Below are 14,623 nucleotides of genomic sequence, written 5' to 3'. Positions count from 1 at the left end.
AAGAAGAACAGAATGTCTATAATAGTGTCATTTCTATTAGCATTGGAGCTAAATAAAAAGCTTCACATACTAGATTTGTGTCTTGAAGTTTACAGAACTGAATTTCTTATGAAATGTTTCATTGATGTATTTGTGAAATTTTAGGAGCACAGCCAACGAAAGCCAAGACCAAAAAAAAGCAGTGGTGGAGGCCGTGGGTTGACCATGCTTCCAGTAGGTTGACCCCCCCAAAACCTCTTTTTTCTCTTCCTCCACTCTGATTGGCCCTTGTGTCCTTGACCAGAACGCTGAGGATTCCCATACTGCCCATGGGCTCTAAAGGCAACATCATATAGTATCTGCCTTCTCCCTCCAGACTTTAATCTTTTTCTGTCTCTATTTAAGGATCCCCGTTACCTGTAGCTCTTGCGTAACTTTACAAAGCAAGTGTGGCGAGACTCTTAGGTTTATAAAAGCGTAACAGTCTCAGCACGAGTGCAGCACAGGGTTGCCTTAAATAGAAGCAATGAAGAAAGGGAAAATGACTAACGTCTGGAGGTTTTATACTTGACGTTGTTTAAAACATAAACTCATCACTGGTCTCACCTAAAGAGCCTACAGTAGAGAATCACTCTATTGCAAAATATTTTCAAGCAAAGAAATGAAGCTGACAAGCCTTCATTCTCAGTACTGGAATAAAGGCTGAAGGTTTAGTTCATTCTTTGTCTGCAGACATGATCACCAAACAGGCATTACCTAGGAGAAAATAGAACAGCAATCAGACCAGTGATTAAATATGTAAAATTATGGCTTTTACAGTCGGTTTGTGGTAAATTAAAAAAAAAAAATACCAGCATTTCCCTGAGTCAATACAGCGGTTGCCTGTTTGTTTTGAACTCATGTCTCATATCATACTCCACCCCCACATGACATTTTCAAATTATTTCTCCATTTTATCTCTTTGTCATTTGATGTTTCATCTCCATTTCCCAGCATCCTCCCCTCATCTCCTGCCCACTGCGGTTCTGTTCAAGGACATAAGTCAGCCTTGTCTATCCCATTGCTTCTAACACTTAACTACTGTAGACTGGAGTCACTCCAGGGCGACTGAAATATGAGAATAACAGACATTCCTCATTGTGTTTTCTGCTCATACTTTCGTTAATTTTACTAACGTGTGGTTTCATCCTCTTAAAAGTGCGTCTATATCATAACCAACCATAGATATATGCAAATGTTTGATAGTGAAACATATAGAGAGTTTAATGTGGTTGTATTTCTTCCTTACAGCAAGAGAACCTATTGTTGCTGTTTTTTTTTTAATGTCATAAAAGCAATAAATGACTTCAGCCTCTGTTTGAGTGAATGTAACAGTGCTTTACACTCTGCCCCTCAGTGGTTAGAAGTGGAGACTACTACTTGTTTGAAACTGACAGTGAAGAAGAAGCAGAGGAGGAAGAAGAGAAAAAAGATGACGATCCACCAAAGAAGTCAGCATTTCAGGTGGTTATATTTTGGCTTCAGAGTGGGAAATGCTGTTATTCTATTTTAAGGAGAAGAACATGGTTATGGATGTCCTTTTTTACAAAATAGTTTTTAATTGGCTTCTCTAAGCTATTACTTTTCTTTACAACTATAGTAAACTATGTGTAAAAGGTGGACGTAGCCTTGGATCATAAAAGCAAAGCGAATGCATAATGCAGGTTGCATTGCTTCAAATGGCCAGCAGGGGGCAGCTCCTTGCATTGTAAAAACAAGTCTGCTTATACAGAAGTCTATGGGAAAGTGACCCTATTTCTCACATGATTTATAGACTCAGTAGCACTTTCTTAAATTGTTTATGGTGTCAGTCGCTATTTTCAAAGTCTTGACTAATACAACATGATGCTCTTTTTTAAAAATTTATGGCCCCTAAAGTATAAATTAGATGATAAACCAGAGTATACTTTCTGATTGACAACTTGTTACTCTATGAGTTTGCAGGTTTCTCAAGCACATCCACCCATCACTTCTGATGTTTGCTTTTTTTAAAAAAAAAAACTGAATAGCAACAGCCAAAATAGTGAATGATGTCATATTGGCTCACATACCATGTTTAAAGCAGAAGTGGAGAAGCAAATGAAGTTTAAAACACAAAGGTGTTATTCTGGAAAGAGGAAATACAGCAGTATTTGTAGTACTGTGTACCTCTGTGTATGAGTGAGCAGATGTTTTTTTTTTTCTGTCCTCACATCCACAGGTAGACATAACACTTCATAACATTTCATTTGTGTATACAATGTAAGCACAATGGAAGACTTCTTCATCATGTTGTAACCACAACTATAGCCTGTTTTTCTGGCCTCTTTCTCAACTCATGTCTGTAACCCTCCCACTATCACAAACACCCCAACTGATGAATGAAAATGAAACAATAAAAGTATATATAAAGATATCACCTAGAAAGAGTTTTACACTTACAGTACTGTTAATTCCTGTTTTCCTGGGTAAATGTAGAAGTTGGGATGTATGGTACTGTGCAAAAGTCTCGAGCCTCGAGTCTCGAGCAGTCATTTTTTAAAGTGGATTTGAGCAATAAGTGCCCAGGCTTTCTGAAGGTCTCCCAAAGGTTTTCTTTGGACATTGACTGCTTTTTCGCTCATTTTCAGTCCAGTTCGTCTACCTGACTATTTTTATTAGAGGAATGTTTTTTTGTTTGTTAAGCCACTTAACACTGGCCTATGAGTCATCCAACCATTAAAAGGCTCCTAACTCAAGGGGTGAACCAGTATTGTGTCTATACATTTTTGTAAAGAAGAAAAACACGATCTACTGTAGATGAACAGTATCTTAAAGTCATGTCCTTGAGAAACAGGGCATTGGTTTACAAGGTACACCAAATTAACAAACACAAGAACTGGAATAAAAATTAAAAATTTTTGGTTCAAATTCTCATCAGCAGAGGAGGTCAAGAAGAGATCAGTGCAGTCATCTGTAAAACACGGTGTAGTTTCTGTTACGGTTTGGGACTGCATGTCAGCTAGCAATGTTGGGGATTTAGTCAAAACTGGAATTATTATGGAATTATGTACACAGAAAAGTGCCACGAGATTTGGATCCATCGTGCAATATTATCTGGAAAGCATCTTATTGAGAGCAGCTTCATTTAACAGCTTGACAATGCAGTAAAAGTGTACCTGGATAGAAAAACTACACAGTGGAACACTGACAGTGATGGATTGGTCTCCCCAGAGCCTGGACATCAACGTTATTGAAGCAGTGTGGGATCATCTTGACAGAAAACAGACCAAAAGACCACCAAAGCCTGGAGAACTATTCCTGAAGACTGCTCAGGCTGTGTTTAAGAATAATGGTGATAATACCAAATATTGACTGTCAAGCTCATTAAAATTTAAACTCTGTATCTTAATTTAGATACTGCACACTTTCCATGCACATGTTTAAATAAATAACTGGACCTATAGCCCATTTTCTTAGAAAAATATAAAGAAGACTTTTGCACAATACTCTATGTGATTTGTGATGCAGTAGGCACTAACCTTTTAATAAACACCTATAATTTTGCTTTGAAATCCTCCTCTTGCTCACTGCCTCCTAAATGGTAAATGGTAAATGGCCTGTATTTATATAGTGCTCAATTAACCTCGGTTGTTTCTAACAGTATGAAATTGTTTTCTACTAACCCTCTCCCCACTCTGTTCCCTCTCTTCAGAGAGCTATTGGGAAGTTTGTCTCCGCTCTTCTGGCTTTACCCAAATCTGTCATTAAGCTGCCTAAAACTGTGCTGCAGTATGTAGTGAAGGCAGGCAAGGTATTCACCCTCATCTAACACAGCTGGCTCTCTCTGTGAACATCTGCCAGTTCAAATAACAACTAACACCACAGACAACTGCCTTTCCAGCTCGTGTTTGGTGAACATGCTGTAAATTAATAGATGTGTTTATTCATCCGGTTCCAAAACAATAAACTGACATAGATCACCAAATTCGACTTGGAATGAGAATGTTTTTGTACCATGTATTGTTACTGTCTGACTGATTGCTGTTTGCATGTGTGTCATGGCCATTTTATGTGGCCCGCTGCTCTGACGATCTATCACATACGTAACGTACAATATAATTCAAATTTGATCTGTGGTCCCTATTCCTGGTAAAGATTTTTTTTTTTGGTGTAAAATAGGTATTATAGGTTGTTACACAAGTTTTAGAAACCAAAGTCAGAGTTAAAAAACTTGCTTGGACAAATGTCTCCCTCGCTTTTGTTTCCTTTTTTCTAAAGCTCTGGTGTAAATTAAGGTGATGGTGCTCTTCCATTAAATAAATCTCAAGCATATTTTGTTTAAAAGGCAAACAAAAGATATAATTGGTATTTTAATAATATGAATGTTCACTACGATGAATTGTTGATTTTATTTCTAGGCTAGATTTAAGAAATACTAAAATAGAGCAGCATAACATTTACATGACTTTTAATGATTATATATAAAGTTTGTAATATTTTTTTTTTCTGTTGTGGCTTTGGCATAATTCCCGTCTGTGACTTTCATTAAAAATTAACTGCTACCCTCCTTTCTCCAGTATATGTATCAAACCTGGATCACAGACCCCAAAGCTGCTCTCAGGGCGCGAGGCAAAGCGAAGCGCAAATTTTGGAAGAGATACACCAAAGGAGTTAGACACAGGAAAAGCAAGAAAGATGGTAAGTCAGTTTTAGAAAGGAAAATGTTTGATGACTTGAAACAGAAATTTATACAGTACTGTCATTACTGTACGTCAGCAGGTCGCGTGACCATCGACCTTGGCGAGCTGTCTGATGGGCAAGAAAAAGACGATGAGAACAAGAAATCTGGTGGCCCAGGTTGGTTTTTCCTTAAGCAGTTTTATGACACTCAGTTTTACAAATTACAGTTCTCCAATTTACAATGACCAAATTCTCCATCATGAGAAAAACTGGTGTACATATTAAAATGTATTTTCCAGTGGGAATCTTTAAGCTATCAGTATTTTCAGTGATTAAATCAGATTAATATTTATTAGATTGCTGGTTCGTGAACATGCTGTTTCAGCAAAAAAAACCAACCAGAAATAATGTCATACTTTTTGGGCTTGATACTGTAATTGATTAACTTGTCTGTGTTTAGAAAATGGTGCAACTTTTGTAAATCCCCTGTACAACTAAACAGATTTATGGGTGCAATAACTTTAGTGCAATAAGGAGAGATAATTAGTAGGAATTAAATGTGATTTATTAATATAAGAAATCAATTTAGCTATTTAGCGATTAGACTCCCATGGCCAATTGCAGCAAATCAGGATCCCAACGGTGATAGGAACTAAGGCAGGAATGACTGAAATCATTATTTCAAGGAAGATACAACATTGTAAATTATTTAATGAAAAGGTTTATTTAAGTATGAGTTTTTAATTCGACCATGTTTAATGCATTTTCTGTTGTGTGCTCTTCCTCAGACAATATCATCAAACGAGTGTTCAACATCATCAAGGTCACTTGGATGCTCTTCCAGACGACGGTGGAAAGCTTCACTAAATGGATGAATGAAATGTGCAGAGAGTACATTGACATCTCCACTGTGCTGCGTTTAGAGCGCTGCATGCTGACTCGAGAGGTCAAGAAGGTACGCAGCTCTCCGCAGTGACCTTAAACATGTAGAAGTAGAGTTAATTTAAATGTGCTTTCATTGAATCATTTATAAAATCACTCAGTGGAATACCTGTGATCGGATCTCTTCTCTTCCTACCAGGGTAACGTGCCATCCAGAGAGAGCATCCATGTTTATTACCACAAGGCCATGAGGCTTAACATGTCCAGACAGGCAAGCATGGATGTGCTGAGCGAGGACGACTCAGTCTCGGGCTCCACCAGGGTCCGCAGAAGGAGAGGAGGTTACCGGATGGAGAGCCAGGAGTCCACGGCCTCCAGAGAGAGCATGTCCAGGTACAGATTAGCAGTGCAATGTAGAGACTAAACGAGTTCCCATCATGAACGGTTTCAGGTTGTCTTTATGCGACAGTACTGTGCAAATGTGCAATGTGAAAGAAGCAATAAAAACCTGTATACTTGCTTTTTATTTGCAGAATATCATGTCTCTTGTGTAACATAACATAGATTTCATGTCATCCTTCTTACCACTGATCATCCCATTTGTCGCTCTCACAACAATCAGTGGCTGCACTGACGCCACCACACTGTTTTCTCGTCAATCCACCTTGGAAGACTTGGATGCAATGCCAGAGTGCATTCCCAAAACCAGTGAGCGTGCCAGGCCCAAACTTAAAAGATCACCTAGGCTGGATATGTCCAGCTCATCAATGGACAGCGGCAGCAGCTTCATATCCAGGTGCTGGGCCTTCATTGCATCTCTTCTGTCTTTTTTGTGTTTTCATCAGTCTTGCATTGATTTTTAATGTCTGCCGAATCACTGCATGATTTCTATTTCAAACTTTTATACTTTTGTATTTCATTCTGTCACAAATCCATTTTTTTTAACTTTAAACACAAGTTGTTGTTCAGTAATAATATTATTACAAGAAGCGGTTTTGTAAATTGTGACCTGCTTCTTTTAAACAACTCTTTCTTTTTTTGGTTATGCTGAACAATAGTTTTACTTTGACAGGGAGAGTTCCTTTCTAATGGTTTGCTGATATTGTGACATGTTTGAAAAACTGTTCCAAATGATGTCTGCTTGATTTCTTCTTCTTCTTTCATGGACACAAGATGAACTTTAACAGCATATTTGTTAAAGTGCATCTTAGCCTTCTGCACTAACCAGCTATTATTCTTCTGTTATTGTTATCGTTATACTGAAAAGGCAGAAGGACCATTATTTGCAAATGTGATTGTCCAGAGGCTCTGCCAACCATGCAACACTTAGATGATCAATCCAGAATGTAATACATACAGTGGTGTGAAATAGTGTTTGACCCCTTCCTGATTTCCTATTTTCTTCTATCTTTGTCACACTTAAATGTGTCAGATCATCAAACAAACTTAAATATTAGACAAAAATAACACAAGTAAACACAAACCTAATAACTGGTTGGGCCACCCTTAGCAGCAACAACTGCAATCCAACATTTGTGATAACTGGCAATGAGTCTTTTACAGCGCTGTGGAGAAATTTTGGCCTGCCTATCTTTGCAGAATTGTTCTAATTTAGCCACTTTAAGGTCATTTCATCAGATTCAGGTCAGGACTTTGACTAGGCCAATCCATAGTCTTCATTTTTGTTTTCTAAAGCCATTCAGAGGTGGACTTGCTGGTGCGTTGTGGATCGTTGTCCTGCTGCAGAACCCAAGTGTGTTTCAGCTTGAGGTCAGGAACCCATGGCTGGACATTCTCCTTCAGGATGCTTTGGTAGACAACAGAATTCATGGTTCCATTTATCACAGCAAATCTTCCTGGTCCTGAGCCAGCAAAACAGCCCCAGATCATCACACTACCACCACCATATTTTACTGTTGGTATGAGGTTCCTTTTGTGAAATGCTGTGTTACTTTTACGCCAGATGTAACACAACTAAAATCTTTCAAAGAGTTCAGCTTTTGTTTTGTCCGTCCACAGAGTATTTTCCCAAAAGTCTTGGGGATCATCCAGATGTTTCTTGGCAAATGTAAGACAGACCTTTGTGTTCTTTTTGGTCAGCACTGGTTTTCCCCTTGAACTTTCTCATGGACGACATATTTCCCCAGTCTCTTTCTTATTGTTGAATCATGATCTCTGACCTTAACTGAGACATGTGAAGCCTGTGATTCTTTAATGTTGTTCTGGGGTCTTTTGTAACCTCCTGGATTAGTCATCAGTGTACTCTTGGAGTAGTTTTGGCTGGCCTGTCACTCCTGGGAAGCTTCACCATTGTTCCAAGTTTTCTCCATTTGTATATAATGGCTCTCATCGTGGTTCACTGGAGTCCCAAAACCTTGGAAATGGCTTTGTAACCTTTTCCAGATGATAGATGTCAGTGTCTTTGTTTGTCAGGTGTTTCATTAGATTGTGACATTATGTGTTGCTTTTTGAGATCTTTTAGCCTGCTTCACTTTGTCAGACAGATTCTATTTAAGTGATTTCTTGATTCAACAGGTCTGCCAGCAATCAGGCCTGAGTGTGTTTAGTCAAACTGAACTCAGTTTTCCAAAAAATGTGGTTAATCACCGTTCATTCATGATTTAACAAGAGGGGCAATTACTTTTTCACACAGGACCAGGTAGGCTTGGATAACTTTTCTCCCTTAATCAATAAAAACATTATTTAAAAACTGCATTTTGTATTTACTCGGGTTTGATGATCTGAAACATGCAAATGTGACAAATATGCAAGACATTAGGAAATCAGGAAGGGGGCAAACACTTTTTTGAAGCACTATTAAAAAACAACTCCTGTTGTGTTAACCCATAATTTGTGAATAACTTGCCAATAAGTTAAAACAGGCTAAACAGGTGGATTAAAGTAATATCATTTTTTATGCAGAAATTTGCCCTTAAACATTTTCAGGTCCTGTCAGTGCTTACAAATAAAACTCCATTATATGAGTTAATGTAGTCTAAAAATGTATTAGTGTGTCTACACGCTTGTTTTCTGCTTGATGCCAGTTTTTATCTATTCCAGATATACTGAGAACCCAAATCAATATTTAGAAAGTACAAATAAACATATCTGACACAATGCCTGTTTTGTTTTGTTTTGTTTTGTTTTGTTTTGTCGTTCACAGTGAGCCAACCCAGTGTGTCATAATTTACTCTAGACAGGGAACTACTGATACCATAGAAGAAGTGGAGGATGAGCAGGATCAAGGGGAAGACAAGCAGCAGGTTCCCAGGGAATGTCAACAGTTTGATGAGACTGGGGAGGCTGAGGGTGTGGCATTGAGTGATGGAGAGCCCAGGGAGGAAGAAAAAAAAGAAGAGGAAGAAGAGGTGGTGGAGGAAGGGCAGAAGGGATTAGAGGGTGAAGAAGGACTACAGGAACAGCAGGACCAGGAGAGAGAGGAGGCTCCCTGGGAGTCTTTTGGTCCAGACGAGGGCCCCTCCTTAAGAGTGGAAGAGTTACAGGCTTCTCCTTCTGCCCAGGAGAAAGAGTTCATCACTGAGAGTGAAGATGGTGCAGGACAGCAGGACTTCATGCCTACGGAGGGTCAAACAGGGCCGCTCTACACTCCAGATACAGATGCCTCTAAAACATCTGATGCGGATGTGCCTCCCAGCTATAGCAAGGCAGTCAGCTTTGACCGCTTGGAAGTGAGTGACGATGAGAGTGACACAGATAGGAAGAGGTGCATGGTCATGACCTCAGACAGCCGCTCAGACAGCAGGTCGGACATCATGTTGCCCTCTATGACTACTGAGCTGACGGCCAGTGAACTGTTGCTCAACAAGTAAGTAAAAAAAATGTTGAGCATTAAAGTTTTAGACCTTAAAGCAGGGATGTCAAACTCATTTTACATGCTGGGCCACACATAGAGCCCATTATGATCTTAAGTGGGGCAGAGCAGTGAAATCATGTGATATATGTGTAAAATTACTGCAAAGGTTCTGGTAATTCATTAAGCAGAGTGTCCTGTAATTATAAGATATAAAGGTTTTGTTCATTTACCGTGGAAAACAGGAACTTTCCTGTTATTTAATTGTTTCTCTGTTAATTACTTTGGTCTATTATGAATGGCAGCCCTTATAAATAGAAAAAGCTGTAAAACCTATGAAATTACAGTTAAGAGTTCAAATCTATCCACTCCTTGACATTTTCTAAAGCTGTCTAGTGGGCCGGATTCAATTCCTTGCTGGGACGATATTGGCCCCCTGGCCTTATGTTTGATACCTCTGCCTTAAAGTCTTCTGAGAGTAAACTGTCTTTAGAGTAATTCAGTTGTGACGTAATTTCTGTTTTTTTTTAAATCAAATATAAATAATTTTCCACTGATACGACCTCCATTAATGCCTCCTCTGTCTGTCCAGGATGTTTTATGACGAGGAGCTGGAGCAGTCAGATAAATTCTACCAAAACCAGCCTCTGTTCCTCCAGCTTTGCTACGCCCTCTACAACATGCTGGTGGCTCACTCGGAGTTGGTGTGCTACCTGGTCATCATCATAAACCACTTGGTGTCAGCCTCTTGTGTTACGCTGGTCCTTCCCATTACCATCTTTCTCTGGGCAATGCTGTCTGTTCCACGGCCCAGCAAGCGCTACTGGATGACTGCCATCATCTATACTGAGGTGCAGATAAACATGATGATGATGTTGCAAAATAAATAAGATTTTCAAGAAATTGTTAAGTAACTGTGTGTTTTTATCATTAATTTTCAAATTTCAGATCTCTTTTTTGGGGGAAATAACGTAGATAAAGGATCTAAACATAAAGGAAAAGATTGTTGGTTTTGTCCACAGTGAATACTAGAAAGTTAAGATGGAAAAAAGGCAACAGGGAACATAACAGGATTTAGTCTAACAGATGATCATCAGGTTCCAGGGTAAAAGTGGGACTTGGTGTGTATTTCAAATTGATTGATGATGTTTTCCTTCCAGGTCACCATCGTCATCAAATACTTCTTCCAGTTTGGCTTCTTCCCGTTCCACTCGAGCGTAGACAAGAACAAACCTCTTCACCCTCCCAACATCATTGGTGTGGAGAAGAAAGACGGTTACGTCCACTACGACCTGGTCCAGTTACTGGCTCTCTTCTTTCACAGGTCCATCCTGAAGGTGTGGGCAAACACACCTCACATGAAAACAAAGACCATAAAAGACCATCACCACATACTTTTTTGAGAGTTGATTCTCCTGAAGTACACTCATTATATGTGTCTTTTTATTCATGACATCACTGACTTGATATTTCATCATGAACTAATTTTCAGAGAGACAGAAAATATATTTCAAATATTTGCAGACAAAATAAAATTCCTTTGCACATTTTATGGACTGATTTATGCATCTGAGAAGGCCAATATTAATAAGTACCAGCTTTTGGCAGCACAGGCTGGCTGATACACAAAACTGAATGAAAAGCCAGTATTTGAGCAATTTAGATGTCCCTGCTGGATTGTTCTGCACAGTTTTCCTCTATTATCAACAAATGAAACAAAAGCAGACTGCATATCTCCAAAGCTGTAAACATGAAATGAGATTTCCTTCTGGATACACAATGATACTTGGAGCTAGCTAGTCTGTGATATTTTCTTAAAAATGAAGATAGTGTCTTTTAGAATCAGACTTAGATTTATTGACCGAGTATGTGCGCACTGACAAGGAATTGGGCTCAAGATCATTCTTTGCTCTCAGTGTAGAGAAAAGAGTAAACGACAGACAAAACTATCAACATGACACAGACATGTATAGCATATTATGGTGCAATGGTACACATGATGGACTAAAATTATGGAATAAATAAGGGATGGATGACTAGTTACTGTATATACTGTATATAGGTGAGGAGACTATAAATTTACGGTACAGAGCAAAACAGTACAGCATGCTTTGCTTCAGCAGCAGGTATGGTAGTATAGTGTTTAAGTACAGAGAGTGCTGAGTATTCATGAGAGTGACGCCCTGTGGAAAGAAACTGTGCAGATGTCTGCTTTTTTGGCATATTGGCACATTTTTTAATAGTTTAAATTGATTTGGATTTGTGAAAATATGTCCAATGTTGCCTCCTAATTCTAGTCTAAGGATCTTTGCCAAAAATTCCAAACCCCACCTCTTGTATCATTTTCTTCCAAATCCATCCAGAACAAACTAATACCTTCTGTTAGTGAGGGGAAAAAAGCAAAATATGAAAAGTCAATGTTAGGCCTCTTCTGAGAGAGATTTTCTCTCATGTGATTTGATTTTTCTTTTCCATTTTTCCCTATAGTTTACTTAAAAAATATTTACTGTATTAAAGGAAAAATTTTAAATTTCGTAGTATTTCTGTGTGAAACAAGGAATGTATTACACCCTGATATCCAAAAATGTTGTGATTTTGTGTAAAATGTAAATGATTTATAAATCTCATAAACCCAGATTATATTCGCATCAGGTCATAGAAAACATATCAGATGTTTAAACTGAGACATTTTACTATTTCATGAAAAATGGCAGCAACACATCTCAAAAACACTGGGACAGGACCATGTGACAGGACTATGTTTACCACTGTGTAGGATCCCCTCTTCTTTTAACAACAGTCTGTAAACATGTAGCAACTAATGAAACCAGTTGTTGGACTTTTGAGAGAGGAATGTTGTCCATTCTTGTCTGATATAAGATTTAAGAACAAGGCGACAAAGGATTTTTTAAAATTGTTACCACATGTGTATCTACTAGGCTGAGGCTGAGGCTGAGGGGTAGCACTAGTGGCTGCCAGTACCTTTATGTCATATAATGACTAAAATGCGGGTTGTGTCATTTGCATATGCATCATTGCTTTCTGATATTTTCCTTTTTTTTTTCTTTTTTCTTTTTTTTTTTACAGAAGACCAGCTTTTTTATGAAGCCTTGCATTTAATTTTTTGGTCACTTATACTTAGTTTACAGATTATACTGCATAGAATCAACCCATATAATAATAATAATAATAATAATAATAATAATAATAATGATAATAATAATGATAATAGCAAAACTGCTCAATTGAATATTACAAAAAGGAGCCAAATAAAAGTTCCATTATGCTCGATGCGTCACTTTTGTCGTGGGTGCCGATTTTAACGTGGCATCGTCAGCTGTTCGTGCACCTCTCAATATTTGAAAGGCCGGTTACTGTGATCACTCTCATCTACTATTTCTAATGAGTCCTGCTATAAAACCTAATGATCAGTCACATTTACTCCCTAAACCGTGTACAAAAGTTATTTTCAGTCTAGCAGAGATAATATAATCTTAGTTTTTTTTTTTTTTTTTTACCTATAGAAAAGGTCATAATAAATACAAAGAAGATGTATTTATGTTGTTGGGAATTTGAAGTATTTGAAGTAACGCTGAGAAAAAAATTAAAGATTTGTTATATGAGGGTTTGTGGTTTCATTGGTTACATGTGTCAGGGATTTTAGTGATATTTTTATGTTTTTCTATTCTTTTTGGAGGGTAGGACAGCTTTATGACTGGGAAAAAAATATTCACTTTCATCTTATTTGGATATGGAAATAACAGTCCTTCCACCTTTCATTACCAGTGCCATGGTCTGTGGGATGAGGACGACCCCAAGGTGAAGAAAGAGGCACCTTGTCAGTCTGAAGAAGTCAGAAGTCAGTCTGAGTCTGAAGACGAGAGAAAAGACAAGGAGGAGAGTGAGAAGGAGTCGGAACCAGGCTCGTCGCTAAACGGTGAAAGGAGAGGCTCCAATCAGACCCTGAGGTCCATAAACTTCGGGACCTCCATAGATTCAGGACACGTTCAGGTGCCCTACTCGCAGCAGCAGCAGACCTACCAGCGGCGCAAGAGCTCCAGCGGAGGCTCACACATTTCTCATCCGTCTCTCCACTCTTCTGCAAGGTCTAAGAGAGGTGAAGGCTTTTTTTTTCCTTTTGGCTATTTCCTGCTACTAAATGGTTGTTAGATGGTGGATTTAAGAAATCCCCTGCTGCAGTATTTCTGTTAAACAAACACCTGGAAGAAATATGATATTTTGTGGTAACCGTAACCTTTATTCTTTATAGTAAAAATAACGATAAATAGAAAGTCTTGCATTGCGTTAATCAGCAACTCAGAGCTTTGACACGGGTCATTTAAAACTGAAAATGTAAATTGTTTCCACAGGAAGTACAGCTTCTCGCAACAGCAGCCGCAAGAGCGGCAGTGAGGCCAGCGTCCATCAGAAGACCCGCAAACAGATGATCATAGAGAAACTGAGGGAGCAGCTCTTCAAAGCAAAAGCTTTCATCATAAAGCGGTAGCACAAAACGTAGCTGCTTCAAAAAAGTTGGAGTGGCTGTTTCTTTTTTTTTTCTCTCTTTAATTCCACCCACAGCTTCTTACTGACTATAAAGTGTGTTTGTAATGTTATGAGAGCATTGCTGAGAAGTGTGCTCAGCAAGTATTCTTGATGAATGATGTAAGATGCACTGTGGAAAACCATCGTGGCGATACAGCAGCTTAAACCTTTCAAAGGTCTAAATTTAGATCTTTAATTACAGCATTCCCGTTAGACCGTTCACTGTCATTTTTGTAAGTGCTGCAACAGACACTCCAAACATGTTATTGTTCTAAATTTAATTGCAATGCAATGAGTGGTTTCCCAGATATAATGTGTAAGACAGTAACCGAAACCCAATGTTTTGCTCAAAATAAGTTCAGCTCTTCATATGAAATAAGTGCTGTTATATAGACGTGTTTGAAGTGATTTTGTTTGAATGCACAGAAAAAAACCTACAAGTGGTTTTTAGATGTAAAGCAGATTTACTATCCTTGTTTCCAACTACTTATTTTTATTCTTGGACTTAGAGTAGCTTTGCATGATTAACGGTTAAAAATAATCCCATTTTATCTGATCCTTTTGTAAGACCCTCAGTTCATCATTAAACTAAGTTAAACTACACATGACACTTTAAGCTCTTGTTCTTCTGATTGGCTGCCCTCAACAAACTGAGGGTTTGATTAGCAGGCAGAAGCTCACACACGAGGCTGTAGATGCAATATCAGAGTCTCACTGACATCATTA

General features: G+C 38.4%; 1 protein-coding gene across 6 annotated transcripts in view; it reads left to right on the top strand.

Moving 5' to 3' along the window:
• Window positions 1-14,623, top strand: part of LOC116313443 (piezo-type mechanosensitive ion channel component 2) — a 92,135-nt gene that overhangs the window by 68,131 nt on the left and 9,381 nt on the right. For 2 of the 6 annotated variants that reach the window (XM_039601953.1, XM_039601950.1), the window contains 13 exons: window positions 145-213; window positions 1,376-1,482; window positions 3,692-3,790; window positions 4,557-4,677; window positions 4,756-4,836; window positions 5,448-5,614; window positions 5,741-5,934; window positions 6,164-6,337; window positions 8,705-9,367; window positions 9,945-10,203; window positions 10,513-10,689; window positions 13,139-13,469; window positions 13,723-13,855. In XM_039601953.1, coding sequence (XP_039457887.1) covers window positions 145-213; window positions 1,376-1,482; window positions 3,692-3,790; window positions 4,557-4,677; window positions 4,756-4,836; window positions 5,448-5,614; window positions 5,741-5,934; window positions 6,164-6,337; window positions 8,705-9,367; window positions 9,945-10,203; window positions 10,513-10,689; window positions 13,139-13,469; window positions 13,723-13,855 — 2,575 coding nt within the window. The remainder of the gene's footprint in view (window positions 1-144; window positions 214-1,375; window positions 1,483-3,691; window positions 3,791-4,556; window positions 4,678-4,755; window positions 4,837-5,447; window positions 5,615-5,740; window positions 5,935-6,163; window positions 6,338-8,704; window positions 9,368-9,944; window positions 10,204-10,512; window positions 10,690-13,138; window positions 13,470-13,722; window positions 13,856-14,623) is intronic. The other 4 variants (XM_039601951.1, XM_039601952.1, XM_039601955.1 and 1 more) reach the window with 4 other exon arrangements.

Source organism: Oreochromis aureus, linkage group 18 (assembly GCF_013358895.1).
Source record: "Oreochromis aureus strain Israel breed Guangdong linkage group 18, ZZ_aureus, whole genome shotgun sequence".
Lineage (NCBI taxonomy): Eukaryota > Metazoa > Chordata > Actinopteri > Cichliformes > Cichlidae > Oreochromis > Oreochromis aureus.
Note: the sequence above shows the minus strand (reverse complement) of the source record. Positions and strands in the feature narration are given on the sequence as shown.